At 40.2% G+C, this 19,841-nt stretch overlaps 1 protein-coding gene across 7 annotated transcripts in view; it reads right to left on the reverse strand.

Moving 5' to 3' along the window:
• Positions 1 to 3,166: 3,166 nt before the first annotated feature.
• The window catches only part of si:ch211-200p22.4 (phosphatidylinositol-binding clathrin assembly protein), an 81,043-nt gene continuing 64,368 nt past the window's right edge, over positions 3,167 to 19,841 (reverse strand). For 6 of the 7 annotated variants that reach the window (XM_038731240.1, XM_038731243.1, XM_038731244.1 and 3 more), the window contains 6 exons: positions 18,568 to 18,711; positions 18,019 to 18,049; positions 17,457 to 17,589; positions 10,598 to 10,654; positions 9,282 to 9,398; positions 3,167 to 7,945 (listed from right to left, as the gene is read on the reverse strand). In XM_038731240.1, the coding sequence (XP_038587168.1) occupies positions 7,931 to 7,945; positions 9,282 to 9,398; positions 10,598 to 10,654; positions 17,457 to 17,589; positions 18,019 to 18,049; positions 18,568 to 18,711 (497 nt within the window). In that variant the 3' untranslated portion in view covers positions 3,167 to 7,930. The remainder of the gene's footprint in view (positions 7,946 to 9,281; positions 9,399 to 10,597; positions 10,655 to 17,456; positions 17,590 to 18,018; positions 18,050 to 18,567; positions 18,712 to 19,841) is intronic. The other variant, XM_038731242.1, reaches the window with a different exon arrangement.

The raw sequence follows: 19,841 nt of genomic DNA on the forward strand, positions 1-19,841 counted from the left end.
GGATGGCAGGGGGTGATGTATTTGGTGGTGTTTCAGGGTTTTTGACTAAATGGTCCTTGGTAAGAAATATATCACTCAAAATGTACCGTGCCTGACAAACAGCAGTTCTGTTTTGTCTTTAGTGAATAATTTATTGTCAAACCACCTGCAGTCGCAGCATGGCAATTTTCCTCTCTGTGCCCAGGGTGAAAATTACATTGGTATGAAACCAACAAAAACACTGGTCTGCTACAGGTTAGCCTTTATTACTGATAAAAACATTCAACCACATCATTTAAGAACTATAATTATTACTCGCCTCTAATTTTAAGCAACATTATGTAGTAATGTTATCTTAACATAACAGCTTATAAATCCTTTTGACAGTACACTTGTAATGTGTACTTGACTTGTAATGTGGTGAATGGCGTGGACATTAACATTTGCTAAAGGCAGAGGATAAGAGACCGAAGAGGACGTTGTCAGAAGAAGTGAGGAAGGGCAAAGGAGAGGGTGACTGAGCAAGAGAGCGGGTGGCAAGCTAGCTAACAGAGCTGGACAGCAACCAATGCAAGAGCACGTTAACAATGTCAGAGTGCGTTATCTACCAAGTTAGCTAACATCAACTCAAGATTTATAGCTAGCGGTCACTCTAACTTTTCTGCCATCAAATAATAACCAGAGCCGGGCAGGTGCGCAACATAACTGGGCCCAACCTCCTCTGTGGACATAACGTTAGCTAATGGCAGAGGCGAAGAGACAGAAGAGGACGCTGTCGGAGGAAGCTAAAAAGAGAAAAAGAGAGTGACCAAGCAAGAGGCTGTTGGATATTAGCCCAGGTTTTGTGAAATAAAAGGCTGCAAGACAGCCGCCGAGCTAGCTTCCTACCCGTTGTACTAGTAAATAATATTGTTACGTCTCGCGTTGTTGCACTTGCTTGATATTTGGCTGTTAGCAAAGTTTATTAGCGACCTGGTAGTTTTTGATCATACGTAAGAATAAATGCACATACAGCTGTCCTTGTTTACTATAGCGATGAATTACACTCTGAAACAGTAGGTGTGCCAAATTACACAAAAACAAATATCAAACAGCTAACAGTATATCGGTCTATAATTGTTATACTTCTTAGTTTAGTTTTTTATTTAAACAAAAATGTTCTGGGATTATTAAAACTCGTTCTACTGATAGCAAGAGTAGGAAATAAGATATCAGTGATTTAGGACAGCAAACTTCACTGAAAACATGAAAACAGCAAATATGTTTTAAACTTGAAAGGATTACTTCGACATTTAGGGAAATATGCTTTTAACCTTTCTTGGCAAGACTTAGATGAGAACATCCATACCACTCTCGTCATGTGTACATTGAAAGTGAAGTTACAGCCAGGAGGCAATTAGCTTACTGTGATTTTTCTCCCCCCCCCCCCCGATCTTTCTGGAGCCGTTTCACCACCTGCCACAGTTAATTTACTTTATATTTATTACATTTCCAGTTGTGAGCAGCTCCTCCATTTCCTCTGTGCATCGCATTGTGGGAGAACAGTATGCAAAAACAGTGGTAGTATCCAAAACTCCACCATATTTTAGTATGCATACAGTTTGGTGGGAAAACAACACGTGAGTACATTAGTTACACATTCTCCTCAAGTACTTTAAGTACCATCAATGTGACCTTGAGCAAGGCATTTACCCCCGCCTGGAGTCGCAGTGTCTGACAGAAGACGACTGGTTCTTTCAGGCAGATTTAAGTGTTGATTTGTTTGTTCTATGAATCTGAAGCAGTCAATTTTTCCAGGATAAACAAGGTTAAAAAGTGACCATAGAATACCGGTGTGCCAATTTGAAAAAAGTTAAGACACATCTTGTGGCAAAATACAAGACTGGTGAAATACATATTGGATGGGTTAAAACATGGGTTGAGAGCTCACTAGAGGAGAGGCTGAATTAAAAAACACATTCTCAAGCCCTCCGGCGCTGTAATTAAAAATCAGAAGATACACTGTTTGACATTTCAAGACCTTGACTTTTTACCACCTGAGACGTTAAAGTACATTTGAAAGGGCTGTAGACTTTCTTTGCAGTTTGAGAAGTAAGTTGAGACAGTAACTTAAAAAAAGAGAGACAATCCTTTAGGAATGGAAAATGACTTTTTATTTCTTCCAAAAAAAAAAAAAAAAAAGAGAAAACAGATCCCTAGAATAAACAAATATACTGCTGTAAAATAAAAGCCTGTGATTTTTTTTGTCAACTGTAGCATTTGTTTGCCTTTCCATGCTTGATACAATCCATATATTTCTGCTTTAAATAAATAGAAAAAATGTACAAAGAGATGGGGGGAGGGGGAGACAGAGAAGAGAAGAGAGAGAGAGAGAGACAGATTAAAAGGTGTACTCTGCTCAAAAAACATTTGGCATCATTGAGAATTCATGGCTGATCCTGATGTACAGGGAGGTCTGCAGCCCTCGAAATCTGCATCGTCTGTCTGTTTAGCCCATCCCCACTGAGTAGTATTCATATACTGCTGTAATAACGCTAATATCTTTCATGTTCAGAAAAATAAAAAGAGTAAATGAAAAATAATGCAGTTGCAGATTATGAGTGTATGTCTTTAAGCTCTGTGTTTGTGAGTGTGAATTTCTCTATATACAGAATAGTGAGGCAGCAATCAGAGGGTTCTTACCAAAAAACACAGATGTAGAAAAAACAGAACGTTCACAAGAGATCTTCAACACACCGACGCACTGACAAAATTTATCTGTTAAACAGCCTCTCTCTTTGATTCGTTCGTTTCATTTTTGAGGATTTTTGACTCTGAATCGATCTTGAATTTCTCTTCTAACACTGCCATGGCAGCAACGCGCGCAGCGACCCACAGATGGCACCAAAACAGTGAAGAATCCAAAGGACAAATCTGCCATGTGCTGCCAGTAACAAATGTGACATCTTTGGGAGAACACAAAAAGTTTGGCGCTCCATTTTGCTACAGTCGCTTGGCAGTACAGACATCTGTCAGATTCAGTCCAACAGCTGGTGAAGCTGCTGTCATGGACGGCAAATGATTGGTCAAGAAAGTGTGATCCATCTTCACCTTGCCCCGGGCGCCTGGCAGACGATACGTTTTAAAAACAGGGGCAATAAGAGGAGAGAATTTATCTTCATTGTCACTGTCATATCATGCTTCTTTGAAAAAAAAAAAAAAAAAACGACAACGATACAACCATGCACTCACCGACACCTAGAAAGAGAGAAAGATTGCTCGCCAGAGAGAAGTCTGCTCTCTGAATGTTTGATACACTTGGCCTTAGCAGAGAACAGACATTTTAATATGACATCAAGGTATATCCGTGTATCCTTATCCACCGGGATTCATGCTACAACAATGCAGAGAGGTGTGGTAGCAGCTTTGAAAGTTGAGAGAAACTTTGCCACAAGGTTTACCTGGTCTGATCCCAAATGGAGCAAGGTCGGTAGCCAACACCAAAAAACAGTGGTTGTCCACTGGGAAACTCCCAGCTGTAAATGTGAGAAAGTGTCTAAATTTGAGGAAGGGAGTTGCCGAAAAAAAGAGCCTGCATGCTCGGCCAAACCCCTCCCTGGATAAATACCGTAACAAAATTACCTACATGATGAAGCTGTAATAATTACTGGCAGTTACATCAACGCTAAGGAGACGAGAAGACGAGCCAGCAGCATTTATGAGACTCAAAAACCACAGTAGTCTCCTCTTCTACGCTCGCTCTACCGCACATAATCTGACCATTTTGAAACCCCTTGAGAGACACACAGACAAAGAAAACCTCACCACAACGGGCAGGACGGGATCCCATGCAGAGAAATTTTAAGTTTCATGAAACAGAACAAGAAACACAAAAGGAAAGGAAAGCCAATTACTGCCCAAGAAAAACACAAATTGTAGATTTAGCCTGAAAGAAAATAAGCTGTGTTCACTGGAAAAGGAAGTCAGACTGGGTAAAACTGCATTCATACGGTTTGATTTCACCTGTCAGGGAAGTTGGCAATATTAAACAAAACACCCAGGCATTGATTTTACTGTCCTTCATACCGAAGCCAAAACATTTTGTATTCTAAGAGGTAATTACAACACATCAGGAATGATCAGATCTGCAATTAGATGTGATTCATTGTTTGTAAGATCCAGGGTGCGGATGATCTGATTCTGGATCAGTGCAACGATATACGGCATCTCTTTCTGAAGTGCAAATTCATCACACCATATCGGAGACACTAAGACAGCTGTACCAGAAAATAAAGAACCACAATTAGAACTCTTTTGGTGCCAAAAGCTCAGACATTCTTTAAGAAAATTGAGCGAGCGTCCAAGTTGTGATCCAAAAGTAAAAGGTACCTGTATTTTAGGCCCTGAAGGGGAGGATTTTGAGGATGGAGAAGCTCCACAGAGTCCCTGTTTAGGACACCAACGGTGTCCTGGGGGACTTAACAGATCAGTTTTCGGACAACAGAAACACCAGAAAGCAGCTGTTTGTTCAATGATGGATAAAAGTTTGACTGGGCACGAAAACCAAAGATAACCTACATCTTTCTTACAATCAGAGCTTGCAACCAAACTTTTGTTCAAGTGTCCCAGTGATTGATGGATTCCCTTGCTACTTGCCACATTTTCCCCAGTGAATGATATTTAAAAGTAGCCCTGAACAACAGCTGGTCAACCGTCAAAGTGTCAAAACGTCTAAAACCTGTTCGGACTATAAATGTACTGTATGTCTCTCTTATAACCAACAAAGTATCCCATCTGTCATAAAAGACCTGGAAACCCAAGCATCTGATTCCCTGTCTAGGTTCAACAGTCCAATCAGAGACAGTTTGTAGGCTGCTGACATCAGAACGAGAGACGGAGATGGCCGACGTTATTGAAATAGTAGGGGAAAAAATGAAGACGACCTTATCTACCAGACACTGGAGCATGTTAACAGCGAGAAGAAAGAGCGCTTAAAGCGAACCACAAAGCCTGAGAGCCTCTGAAAGGTTTCGTCTACAGCTAAAAGACAGAGACACCAAGAGAGATAATAGAGCTATAGTTACTAGACACTGGCAGAGGTGAGGACAAGGTGGGAAACCTACTGCAGGAGGATACTTCGACGAGAGGCTAAGCTAACACAAGACTGACAAGAAGCGCCTAAGAGCATTATCTATCCAACAGCGACAGCGATGGGTGGGGGCAGACAATCTAGACAGAAACTGGTTATTATTACTATTATTTCTTTTCACATATCTACACATACCAAACAGTGACGAGGCAGGCTAAAAAAAGCATTCTAGAGATTAACCAACTAGACAGAGTTGAGAAGCGAGATTCTAGAGATTTTAATAGCAGAGTGGTTGATGAAGTGTAACACACATGATGACTGATGACTGGGATGTAGACGCTGGACTGGGACCGGGTATGGGACTACAAAAAAGTTTAAAGTTGTTAGAATGGCAGGAAAATCATTTTTAGTTACCCGCCACAGTGGCTGGTAGATTAGACAAACTTCTTATTGTAAAACCTCAAACAATTTCCACAAACTTCAATTCTCTTTCTCAACTTTTTCCACACCAGAAAAACTGGCAACAGCTCCAGTATGGCAGGATAGTCACTTCAGTGCAACATTTTTGCATGTGCATTTTGCAATAAAATTTGATTTTACAAAAACAAAACAAGCACATTTCGCGTCAAACTCGCTGGCTCAAATTTGGCTTGAAATCTGACACAATTTCACCCTCAAAATTAGTCCTCAATGGAAAACATACACATAAATGTGCAAGCACACACGTGAACGCATAACTAAATGTATTATGAACACATATACCTACAGTCAAACTCATGGGTGCTTTGGCTGAGGAATGGCCATGACCTCTTACATGAGTCAAATTTGATCCCCTTAATTTCCTGGAAACCGCGGAGCGAGAATACTGCCAAAAGATCAGTGTTGTTTGGCTCTCGTTGCAGACAAAGTTGCACATAAAGCCACTTGATTTAGTGCAATTTAAAGTGAATTCAACTTGATTCAGTAACATTTAATCACTCACTCAGTGCTGCTGTCATCAATTGTTGGCACATAATGTGGATCTGCTAATAGGGTGTACCTGATGAAAGGTTTGTGAGCTGATGAAGACAAGAACAGATACACACAGGTCAACCAGGTGCTCACAGACTAATGATGCTAACAAGCAGTCTCTTTAGCATGACAAAAATACAAATGTCTTACATTTTACCCTCAACTGAGAGCAATGGCAGCCAAAATGTCAAGATAAGGGAGTGTAAAATTACGTCTGGCTAAATTCTTGGTCACACCAGCATTTAAAATGGTGAAATTTAGCGGTGAAATTAGCCAATTCCAATTCAACAGCCCAAATTAGTGGATTCGCTAATTGGGGGGAAGCAAATCTGTGCACATTTTTCACGTCAAATTCAACTTTTGTAAACTTTGACAGACAACTTGGTGCTGTTAACCAAAAGCAAGCAGTCTTTTACTGTGTAGACCTTTGGCGAAATAGAAATAAAATATTTTGAGGAATCGTTGTAGACCAAAATATGTCTTTTGAATAAACATGACAGTAACAAACTTGCTAACTGACAGTTTAAACACTAGCTAGCTCAGACACCATTTTTCCCCCTCTTTTATTTATTTCATTAATTTAATTTATTGAATTAAATGATCCCGAGAATACAACGCCAGGGGAACAACACGTTACAGAGAAATAGAAAATAGAGAGAAGCTCAGACAGCAACTGTGACGGACAAGCATTAGCTATTTCCTGGCTGGCTACAGTGTTAGCCGTTAGCTCAGCAGCTGCAGTAGTTTACCAATTCAACATGCTTCTAGGACCCCAATATTCCTCGAAAAAGCACAGATGAATTTCACTGTACCACTTTCTGATGTGACCAGGCCCTAAGAAAAATATTGAACATTTTAGTTCACAGACAATTTGGACGACTATGTACTGTGCTAGCATGTTGTCACCGCTAAGCCCTGTCTCTCTGTGTGTATCTGTAGCTTTAGGAGAGGAAAACAATGCAGTATGAGTAACAAAGACTTTAGCTTAAAACCCATAACAACAAATGCTCAACTACTATTAACAAATGGTTCAAAAAAATTTGCTGTACAAGCCCTGGTAACATTCAGGAGCGGCTGCAGAAGAAAACAGATTGAAAAATACAGACTGATCCCAACAGAGCGGAAAATCACGGGAAACAATATTTTGAAGATTTGCCTCTAAATCCCTCGCTGGTTGGACAGTCGTGGACGCAGACAGTGAAAGGAGGGGATGGAGAGGAGGTCGGTTGTAAAGGTATTGTCTGAAACAACTTTTCTTTACAGAGATACACATACTTTCACTGACACTCACACACACGCACACTAAACCAACACTTGTCCCCTCCCAAAAGCTTCCATGTTGCCGTTGCAGGCGTCTGGTAACCCAGAGAGGACACAAATAGCACCAGTATGAAATAAAGCTAATTCTGCAGCAGAGACTCTCACAAGCAGTCAGACGGGTCGGTCTGACTGAAAACCAGAGGTAGGATTTCCTCAATCCCCTCTTCTCTCCTCTCCGCCATCTTTGTCTCTCATCCGCATTCCCTTTCCTGAAATATCACTCCATCGATAGCATTTAACACACAAATTAAACAGTATGACAGAAAGAAGCTACACACACACACACACACACACACACACAAAGTTGTTTCAGACAACAACCAGCCAGGATGACATCTTCCCCACCACACCCCTCCATCCTCTGCTCGGTGATCTTCTCCTCCTCTTTCCAACTTTTTTGGTGTTGGTTGGATATCTTGTCGTCTGTCTGTCTCTTTGTCGCTTTAGCTTGATCAAATTACTCCCACGTCCATCTGATCGTTCCTCTTGTGTGTTTTCTTCTGCTGTTTGTTTGTTTGTCGCTTTTGGCACTCTGCTTCCCCCCTGACTGGATTACATAAACTGCATCTGAATAGACAGAAGAGAAAATTTTGAACCAATGCATCAAAAACGACTTTGGCACTGTGAGAAACAGGTTGCACTAGTGGCAAAATAGAGGGGGCGTGAAACAGTTAACAGCACAGGAAACCAGAAAAACAACCGTTAAGCTACACAATAATAAATATACAGTATATTTTCATACTGCATTTCTCTAATCTGTTCTTCTTTTCTTGGGAATTATGGAAGCATTTCACCTCCTCAAGCTTCGCAAAAATATTCAAATAAAGCAGGGGGGAAATCATTCTTTATTTGACTTGGTCACAAGGTTTAATTCCTCAAATCATTCTCTCAGTGATTTTGGATATATTGACTTCTTCCCTTGACAGTTTTTTCTATATATCTGTTGCTTTTGAGAGGGTGCTACATAATTTACTATGTGCAAAATGTTAGTTTATAACTGTACTATTGATTTTGTCAGGCTTGGAGCTGTGTACTGATCCTGCAAGAGCTCGGGCTTCAAATGTTAATAAATGTTTTAATAGGATGTGTAACAGTGTTGTTAGTCAGCACAAGCAGAAACCACAGCTACGGTTGTTGTTAAGAAACAAAATTAATGCGTTTTCAGGTCATAACCCATAGAGGTACAACTGGTGATGATGGGTCATAAGTAGATTTTAAGGGATCACAAGCCAAAAAAAAAGTTGGGAACCTTTGGGTCACACGAAAAAAGGAAATCATAGAAATCCCTTATTTGACATTATTCCTGACTGTTTGACGAGAAACATAGTGAACATGACACTTAAAGCAACTATTAATGTCAGAATTGCCAAAACACGATAGGTAAACTCAATATGTTACAAAATGTCCTAATAACACATATGTAAAACAAACGTCAATACATAGTGCTCCCATTAACACAAACAACAACATGACTGTACAAATCCACCTCACGATTACTTTTGTTTTGTTACGTCAACAAAATATTATCACATTATCAGATTTGTGTTGTCTTTACATTTTGTAAAACCCATAATGTCATTGCATGAATTAGCTTGTGTTGTTTTTAATTATGTCAAATTTTTTGAACTGATGTCGTAATAATGTTGACTAACTGTTGTAAATCACAAGAAAATGGACCTTGGGCTGACTCAGGTTTTAGCTCATATGAGGACACAGCTGTCTGATTGAATGGGAAACATCACATTAAAGAGGTTTTATTACATTTTCAACCCTTTCACTGAGGTGTAATAAACAGTACATTAGTAGCAATTTAATACCTTTTCAGCTGTATCATTTTGTGTGCATGAACGCACAAATACTGCATAGTGTGGATTAATGTGTGCGTGTGTTTCTAAGGGCTCACCTGGGCTCCGGGCATGGGTACGAAGGGGTTGGTGGGTCTGAGAACAGGCTGGTTGTACATCATAGGCTGAGGAGCCATCACTGGTACCCCGCCCATCTGACCCATCTGGGGAGGGACCTGGAGAGAGAGCGAGAGATTTGTTTTTCTTTTTTATAAGTAACTTTATTTTAACAATATTTCAACAAGCCATTTAAAAAAGTACAATAATCATGAAGACACAAACAATAAATAAAATAAATAAATAAATTAGTATCAAAAAAGGGCACAACTCCACAGGAAAAATTAGTTGGTTTGCTCTTACAGAGTACAGAAAATCGCCGTAAATCCAGATTATGCAGAACTAATCTATGACCTTCACTTCTTTGTAATAATTAATCAATCATCATTCCAGCTTTCACCATCCCAGTAAACAGTAATTTTACATCAACATCCACTGAATCATCAATCTTTCTTTTCCTGCTTACATAAATGGCCATCTTTGTTTGTCCCAAGATAAAGTTCAGGAGTTGAGAGAGAGAGAGAGGGATTGGGTTCAGATTGAGGAAGAGGGACACAAAAACAAGAATGAAAAACAACAAGACGAAAAAGAAGGTGAGAAAACAAAACAAAATAGAAATAAAGGGATGAAAAGGAGGATAAAGAAAGGTGGGAGGGAATAGGTAGATAGAGAGGAAAAAAGACAAAGGAAATCGTCAAGTGAAAGTAGTTACAGTACTTGCGGGCACTTCAGTAGCTTCTGGGATTAAGGTCTTTTCACACGGGAAGCGACACTCCGCCTGCGGAGTCGCCTGGCACTGCGTGGGTCGCTCTGCGCTTCTCATGTGAACAGACACCGACCGAGACAAGCGCTCAGCGAGTAAACGGAAAGGGGCTCAACAGATTGTAACCACGGAACGACTTCTGGCGGGAACACGCACGCTTGTTGCTACGCCTTTGAAAATGAATTACGAGGTGTGTAAATTGCTTCCCGTGTGAAAAGGCCTTTAGAGCTAAAACCATGAGTTGATTAATTAAAGAAAATCAAGAGAGAAAAAAAATCAACTAATCCTTTGAATTGATCAACAAGCAAAAGAGCCAAACAATGTGAGGATTTGTCACTTGTGAACTGTGTAAGTGTAAACTGAATATCTTTTGGTTTTGAACTGCTGGTCATTTTACAGACCAAATTATTTACCAATTTACCAAAAAGAAAAAATCTACAGATGAATTTAATAATGATAATCCTTAGCTGCAGCCTTAATGTGCATGTACGTGAGTAACGTGTGTGACTGTATGCACATGAACGGCACGTTTTACGCGCATCTGCGCACACTCACCATTCCATACACAGGCACTTGCGGTGTGGTCATGGGAAAAGCCATGGGAGCTGGAGCCTAGAAGTGAAGCAGAAAAGGACTGGAATCAGCTTAAAGCAGGGGGGGAAGCAGGACGTCACTGCCAACATGACCAAAAACACACCTGGGTCAAACATATTATGGCTTGTGTCAGCCTGCAGGTGTGCAAAGCTACTGCGGTTGCCGGAGCGTAGTATAGCTATAAGGACTTAAACGAACACCAGAACATTTAGACAACTGTAGTGTCTTTTGTCTGACAAGTGTCTCATCTGTCTGTATTAGACTGAGGCATGTGTGAGGAGAATACATTTAATGTGGATGAAGTGTGTACAGCATGCAGGGGTACTCAGAGGAATCCCACTGGGAGCGATCATTACCACGGCTTTAAAAGGGGTGGCTCAGTAGGACAGCGTTTAGGCCTGCCCTCCGCACTCCCCAAATCAAATCCTCTATGGCTGAATGGGCCTCAAATCCAACGTGACGGGCAATTTGTAGCCGTCGTTTACAACCCATGCACAACCTCAGTTAAGCAGCCAATCGCTGCTCGACACATTGGTCATTTGAGTGTCCGTGGTGCATCACAGTGAATGTCAAGGAGGAAAATCCGTTTACAACAGTAGAAGTGCACAACAGTAGAAGTGAAATGTTAACATTAAGAGATGCTAAATGAGTTATCTATCACCTGCAGTAATCTCAGTGTGTGAAGTTAAATATCGCAGAGGCAGACAACTTCCCTCTAATAGAACAAATAAGGATCTGCACTTCTCGGTGGGATTTGGGAATACCTGCAAGCATGTGCAGGATAATACCAGTGTGATTCACCCCCCCCCACCACATATAGTTATTCAGTATTTGCTGCAGTCAGAAGTTGTGACTGTTTGCTCCGCTGCGAGTCAACCTGCTCACCCGGAAGTCGCAGGCTCCCACTGTTTTAAAAAAAAAAACCATTAAAAACAGCTTGCAGAAACGCACTGCTGCCTTCACGAACCTAATCCATCACCGTAAATGAGACGACTGAGGCATTTTCCTCAGCATTACTTTATAACGCTTCAATCATTGCAGAGAGCACTGAAAGCAGTCTCCACTCTGTCAGAGTTGGAAGTCTCCAGCTGGAGGACATTACAGTGCACATGTGCAAAAGGTACAGCGTTTCCATTAAATGCAGTAATTAGCTGTGTGAAATCATATATTACCGTAGCACCATTATTTCAAATGATGGATTACATTCATCAAGGCAATACAATGGTGGGTTTAGATTTGTACGTAGAAAAATAAAACACTAGCATTATCCTTTAATTGCTACTTATGCAACAAAGCATTAATCAATGCTTTAAACAAATGGCATGTTATGCAGGTTGATCCATAAAGAGTCTGGATATTTCAGGATTTTTCAATTGTTTTAACTCATTTTTCAATGTGCAAATAATGGATTACATTCATTGTAAGAATTTCTCCTTCTTTTATTTAATTACAATTTCTAGCAATATTTTCTTGTCAGTAGTGAAAGAAAAGGATAAAGAAACTATTCACACAGTGAATTCAGTGTTTGTTACAGTAAAGTGTAGCTTTGAAACATCATAGTATCACTGTGACATACTACTAACTTCCATGCTTGAAATACATAACAAAAATAACAGTTAATTCAAGCAGCAAAGAGTAGTCTTTTGCCAGTATTTGTTTACATTAAGGAAAATTGACACCATTAAAGTATGCAGAATTAGTTATTAGCGGTTCCTGTCTGCAATGTACCTAAGGATGTGCATACAAGTATCGCTGGATAAACTTAAAAACCTGATGATTTCCCCGTAAGTTCTGGAGTCAAAATGACCATCGTTCTGTACGGTTTTGAAGAGGATTTATTCTTTATAATGATATCATTGAGACGTGCAAGTCACACTGAATCTAAAACATGTGTATTAATATTTCTGTGTGTACACATGTGATGACTTTTTATTGTCATTTCCTTTTGGACAGAGGAGTTGCCTCAGCAGCATCTTGACAAAAGACTTTATCTACATTTACAGTAATACAATATATCCAGTAAATTAAATTATGTAGTCTGCAGCTTTTCAGCCTTGAGCTGCTTGTAAATCTTGTATCAATCCAACTTGTATAATCTTAAAGAAATGAGCACTGCAGACTGTGTTTTGATGAAAATTATTTACAGTTTGACAGCATTTTTAGATCATGACCATTTTTTTGAACATACAAAATGCTGTGATGATCTTAGGCCTTAGTGTATTACCTCTTTTGAGAAGTTCGTATTTTGAGAACTGAAACTCTGCTTTGAAAATGAAACCAAAGCAAATGTAAATTACCGTCACAGCCAAATGTCACATGTACTTTCCAAGGGAGTTTAGGAAGTGACTCTCTGCCAAGAGATCTAAAGCTAAAAAGATTTCTGGTCAGGTCAGGTGAACCAGTGAACTGATCTCAGGAGGTAATCAATAGGATTCCTCCAGAGAGCAGGCTGTGAAAGCTGATCAAATCCATTGATCAACCTGATCTTTTCTAGCAGCAGAGCTTGGCCAGCAGCCACGGAGAGACCGATTCAAGGCAAAAGACTCGATTCATCAGTCAAATTTGTTTATTGCTCACTTAAGAGATATACACTAGTGGGTTAGCGGTTTTAGTATTTGAAACCATGATTAAAGATTTAGAGTTTTCCCATCATCTGCACCTGAAGCACGCTTTAGTTAGCAAACCATCTGTCTCAGAGTTTGACTGGTCTGTCTGTCTTTATGCCAGCTTGAGCAAAATGACAGGGGGCATCACTTTATTTTAGTTTTTAAGCATGACAAGATGATACAAAAAACACAGGTGAGACAGTTTATGCACCACTACACCTTCTCTATCAGTATTTTTGTCTATCTGTCTTTCAGCCCAGCTGTCGGGCCCTCCATGCATCATGCATTACATTCATATGTTTGGCTGTATCTGTGTTTTTATGCTCAACCTCTCTCCTGCTGTTTCTTTCCCTCTGTCTGTCTCTAAGGCGCCTCCTCTCTCTGCCTGCCTGTGTATCTTTTTTTTTTTTTTTTTAAATCTCTTTTGTCTGCGCCTTTAATCCAGAGTTTTAGTGATTCAGAGCTGAACTTTTGCTATTCCCTTTGCCATCTCCCTCTAAAAAAAAAAAAAGGGTGATTCTCTTCTTTCTATGCTTTCGTTGCAAAGTCAGACTTCTGATCTTAAGATGACCTGCATGGTTAAGTAGAGGTTAAATAAGTAGAAGGCTTTGCAGGATTTCTGGCTGGCATTTTAAGTATTAAGCGAGCACAGACCGTTGCAACCTTGCCCTTCTGCTGAGAATCTCAGGTGTGGAGTGTTACTTATCATGCGTGATGCACGACAGCCTACTTATTCACTGCTCTGCTACCTGTGATGTCATATATTACAGCCACATGCCGCTATGACTTATTTATTATGTTACGGCTTATGGAGGTTATGTTTGCTGTTTTTATTGACTTGTATATTTATGAGAGACGATATATTTTCTTTCTCAGGGTCAATAATGAGCAGCTCTATTAACGTTTTCTCTTTCTAAGCTGTATTTGTTCGTGGTCAAAGCTGGTGCACTTTTTTGTGTTTGCTTGTCTTGCTAAATGTACATTGAAGGCAGGATTCAGTTCACTGCTGACCAAACAATGTACTTTTTGTATTGGAGGGAAAAATACAGTTGTTTGTTTTGCTGAGAGAACGGTGACTTCATTTCTTTTTGTTTATTGTGCTACTGAATTAATCCCTATGGGCAGTTACTGTTTTTTCAGGCCTAGTCAGTGAGAGTCAAAGGTGAAATAATGCAGTCAATAACATGCCTTGACAGTTTAGTGTTAGTTTCCCAAGTCTTTGGGATTTGACTTTTTTTCGTATTGTCAACAAATCCCATAAAAACACCAAACCCAACGATGTGTTAGTCTGTGAATACTGTCTGACTTCCCTATGCTGTCTTTGTTCCTACAATAGATGTGGATCTTTACAAACTGAGTCAAGATTAAAAAAAACAACAAACATAGTTCAGTTTTTAAAGACTCAGTAACTTCCTAAAACAACAGCAAATATTACTCTAATGGCACAATATAGTGCATTTTATGAGGGGCTGTTAGGGACACTATTCAGAATTAACATGCATACACTTACATACACAAACCAAACTCATTCACATACTATACCGAAAACCTCACACACATACCAGTGAAATGTATGTTGTATGAGAGGATTTCAGTCGTTTGTGTGACAGTGTTTCAGTTGTGTATGTAAAAAGCATTTCACTTGTATGTGTGAGCTTTTCAGTATAGTGTGTGAATTAGTTTGTTTTCATATGTGTAGAGGAAATTTACATGTATATGCATGCTAATTCTGAATTATGCTTTCTTGGCGCCATTTTTACCACTGCAGGACAGAGTCTTTTGTGTAGACTGAAATTAAACAGTGCAACAGCAAGGGTTAGTGATTTTCAGGCAAATATTTCTATGGCACAGGGAAACAGTCTATATCAGGCTTTGGATGAACAGGCAAATCTCATTAAAAGGATACATTCATTGTTGTTTTTTGTCTTTTAAATGGCATGTGATGACAATAAGAAAATACAGATCATCACAAGACCTCCTTTAAGGAAGATGTACAAGAGACAAATAAGACACCACCTGATGTTAAGAAATTTGTGGAAAGAACAAAATCTTTTAGAAACAACTGCCTCCGAAAAGGGAAAGAAAGAAAGGAGTGACAGAGAAAGAGATGAAGAGGACAACAGCGAGAAGGGAGGTTGGAATCACATTATAAAAGTCATTGAGCAGCTGGTTAAGACTTGTTTTACTAAACGGGGATAAGTACTTACATAACTAGTATAGAACATTCCATTCTGCATCAGGACGCAACAGGGAAAAAAGACAGGAGACACAGAAGAAGACAGACGGAGAGAAAATGGAGAGGGGAGGGAGAGTGGGACGAAAGAGGCAAAGATGAAGCAACAGAGGAGACACAGGAAGGCAGAGGATGAGAGAAAGTGACAATGTGAGAGTGAAAGGGAGAATCCAAGAAAACGAGGAGATGATGAAAGAGGGAAGCAAAGAAAGGATTTAACGAGATAAGAGATGAAGAAAAGGTGCAAGAGAAAAAAGGGATGGAATGAGAGAATTATGAGGAAAAGAAATAAGGATGGAGTGATTTGTTGCAATAGAGAAAGTGAGGATTAGCATAAAAAGAAAGGAGGGTAGGAAGGAAAAAAGGAAGAATGATAGAAAGACAACAGAAAGCACATAAAAAAAGAGAGAAAAAAGGTCAGAACCACATCGTAGGCAAAGATGGAGGACCAACAGCAACAAGTAAAGGAAACAAAAGCAGAGAAAAAAAAGAATGAGGGGTCAAAATACGGACGGGCAGATGTCAAATGCAGTGTAGCGAAAACAGGACGAGCAGATGACGACGCAAAACAGAGACGTGATAAAAACAGAACGCGGGCGAAGAGGGGAAGGAAGACGAGTGGATGACAGTGCAGAAACAGATGGAAGAAATGCATGAAAGGGACGAGCAGGACAGGAAAGGAGAGGTCAGAGAAAATGACAGCAGGGGTGAGGGGGGACAGTGAGGGAAGAAAGAAGCATAGGACCAACAGGAGAGCAAAGAGAGAAAAAAAAGGGAGAAAGAGAGGAAGCGGAGAGTTAGTGACAGTTTGTCCTCGTCAGCCAGAAATTGCTGTCCAGAGATCAGGAGGACAATCAAGCGCTGCCAAGATCAGCACTCACTTACACACACACACACACACACACACACACACACACAGAGCATGCACAGGCAGCTACACACTGCACCAAGACTTCCATCTATATACGGGACACAACAAAGTACAAAACATTCACATGCACACAGACAGCATTCAGTGTGCGGACTGCAACAACTTTAGATTTGATATTTCAATAGCAAGGTGTCCGCAAGTCATGTTAACTTAACAATTTTCCACTAGCAGATAAGTGGAAAGAGAAAACCTCATGTTCTATGCAGCTACACTGATTTTTCACTGCTAAAGGAATAGTTACACATTTTGGGAAATGTGCTTACTGTAGAGTGTTAGAGGTGAAGATCAACACCACTCTTGTGGCAGATTTTGTTACCATTTCACAGAGCAAAGCTAGCTGTTTGCCCCTGTTTCAAGGCTTTATGCTAAGCTAAGCTAACCGGCTGCTGGTCTACATTAAGTAGACAGAGTGATGAGTGATCTTCATCTTCTTATCCAACTCTCATCAAGAGAGTAGTAGAATGACGAACTATTCCTTTAATGATTAGAAAGCAGCCCCTACATTAAAATTTACTATTTATCTAATTTACTTATTACTTTAAAGAGCCAGAACATCATCCAGTGACACACTTTTTGACTTACAGACACCTCGACTGAGTCTCATGAAGGATAATCCTGGTCTTTTACAACTTGGGTCTTATTCTCAGTTTTGACCATCATTTCTGAGTTCTCGGAACAGCGACATCTCCACAAGTGCATGTGCATTAAAACAATCAGGCAGATTGTTGACATGCCAACATTTTACTTTTACTATCAATTATCTAAACCCATTTATTCGGAGGGAAAACTGAAAGTGAGTGCACCCAAAATGTCGGTAATAATACTTCTTTACACAGGAAATGATCGTCTGACTGGCGGTTAGTTCAATGTTATTATTACCGCCCACCTTAATTACATAAATAAGATCCAAGTTGTAATAAACCGCAGGACTTTCAGAGACCTCTGCTGGATCCTTTCAGGGCAGATTCTCTTGGTGTACAATCACCGCACCACATGGGTCACATTCTGCCCGTGTGTTTGCGTGCTCAGTGCGAGTTTCTGTCTCCTTACCACGTGTTGCACAGGCATGGGCTGCGGGGCCATGGGCGCGGGGCTCCACTGTGTGGTCGACATGGTCTTATTCTGCCAGTTCTGGCCCCCGGTCAGCTTCTTCTCTCCGGGCTGGCTCCAATGCATATCTGGCCTGGTGAGGGACGAGCAGAGCAACAACACAAACACACCATCAGGCTTTTTCTTTTTTTTCTTGCTCAACCTGAGGCCAATTTCTCAAACACCAAAAACCATGTCTTTCTTTTTACTTTCTTTTATGTTTTAAACCCTGTGAGGCGCATCATGAATTTATTTAAAGACAAATATTGCAAATACGGCAGAAACACGAGTGAATCCGTGTACTGCAGCCTCTTGCCTTTAACACTAAGCAGTTCAAAGCAATAAAATACTTCATGATAAATTTGATTTTGAGTTTAAGTAGTTAAAAGTTATGTGTTGGCAGTAGGTGGGAATGCTGGCAACAGTAAAAGAACAGGGAGGTGTATTTGTTTTGCCAGTGGATAAATCCTCTAGACTACAAGCACAACTTAAAAATGGTATCATCACAACTCAAGACACTTACTTCTTGGCTGGGGTCCCACCAAACTGCAGATCTGAGGAGGGACAGAACCACAGAGAAACTGAGTGATCACGGTTGAAAGAGAGTAAATGAAAGACAGTGAGGCAGGTATTTCAGCCTTAGATAAGGTTTTTCATAAGGTTCTTTGTTCTCTTGTCATTTTTTCTCTTTAGTTTGCAACATTCAGACATGTTTAATCAATATTCTTCATGAAGGGAAGTGTAAAATTTTGCAAGCTAGGGAGTACAGATTCCAACCAAGTAGAAAAGGTTATTGATTGACTGAATGGTTGGTTGTTAAAAAGGGGGGAGAGAGGCAAAGAAAAAAGGTTTAATGTTTCCACATGAAAGGGATAGAAGGAAAGTATGTATGCATGCGTGCCATCCATCTATATACTCAATAAATATGAATGATTATAAAAGAAATATGGTCTAAGTGTGTGTGTATGCATTCGTAAATTACATAAATGTTCAAACAACAAAATGCTGCTTCACAGATAATCCAGCTAGTGTTTTTTTCCCCCTTGTTGTGCACTTGGATCAGGACACTCACTGCCCACGAGGTTGGCCAGAGAGGAGTCAAGGTCGTTGGCTAGCAGCTTTCCTCCAGGATGGATGACCATTTGAGGAGGAGGAGGATGAGGTGCAGTGTGTGTGGGAATTGTAGGCTTCAACAGGTCTCCTAGAGCATCAAAACCTGGAGGAGAAATGCACTCACGTATGTAAATAAGCTGAAAACTAGCTGCTAACAAACAAAACAAAGGGGTTAGAGCACACCACACAGACGTAGAGGAAAGAGACAATGTAGATGGAGTAGAGGAGTACACTGAACATAAACTCTTGCCCCTAAAGCACGGTAGGCCTGTGAATCTTTTAATCTTCTCCACATGTTGAAGAACTGTGCATTGGGCTGTAGTAAGAAAGATGCTCAGCATTTAAAGAGTTTGGAGTGGGCTTATATGCACTTATATGAAAAAAGATAGCTTGGCAGGCGTAGCAACAGTAACGAAGAACAAAATGTAGCAGCAAAACTCAAAAAACAGGGAAGGAAATTTGTGTTTAAGGTGAAGGAAGCTAAAAGAAATAAAATAATTTGATCCTGAATCTTATGCGAACAGACCCAACTTTCAGCCTAATACTCCAAACTTTTCAAAAATCGTCCACTCACAATTTGACCACTTTAATGAAGCAGAACTGAACAGTTTTGATCTGAGAATACTGCTGAGCTGTACATCCTTAATGTGAACTTCAATCTATCCGCTATCCTTCCTGTTAATTTAATTTTACCTGCCCTATTTTCTTTAGCATTTACCTACATGGACAGAGATTCTGGTTTAAAGCAGATATACTCTCCACAGACTCTTTTTCTTTCTTTCTTTTTTTTACTGTCATACAGCAGCCTCATTCTATCAGCAGCGAGTTTATAAGCCCTGACTCAGTAGCTTGCAGCACTCGTTCCAGATGATTGATTTATCTGTTCGTAGCTGTCATGTATACACTCTGACTCTGAACAGTGATTAGTTTTGAACATGCATGTGTGAGAGTGTGTGTGTGTATGAGAGAGAGCAGGAAAACTGGTGGTGTGTGTCTTCCCATGTCAGCACTCATTCAGCTAATGGCTCAGTATTACTCTACTGGTAGAACCAGGAGGTGTGACTGTGTAGGTGTGTGTTTACATGTGTGTATTTGGTGGGAGAAAAGGTCAACATGGCGAAGGGTAGTAGAAAACACAAGCATAAAAAGGGGGATTGAAAGCGTAACCTCAAGATAAGATGTAGATTTTTTACATAATGGTATGTATGGATGGGAACTGAACCCCTGCTTCTT

Source organism: Micropterus salmoides, unplaced genomic scaffold (assembly GCF_014851395.1).
Source record: "Micropterus salmoides isolate LMB-PRFRI ecotype aquatic unplaced genomic scaffold, ASM1485139v1 Ms_hic_scaffold_2, whole genome shotgun sequence".
In the NCBI taxonomy this organism is placed as follows: Eukaryota; Metazoa; Chordata; class Actinopteri; order Centrarchiformes; family Centrarchidae; genus Micropterus; species Micropterus salmoides.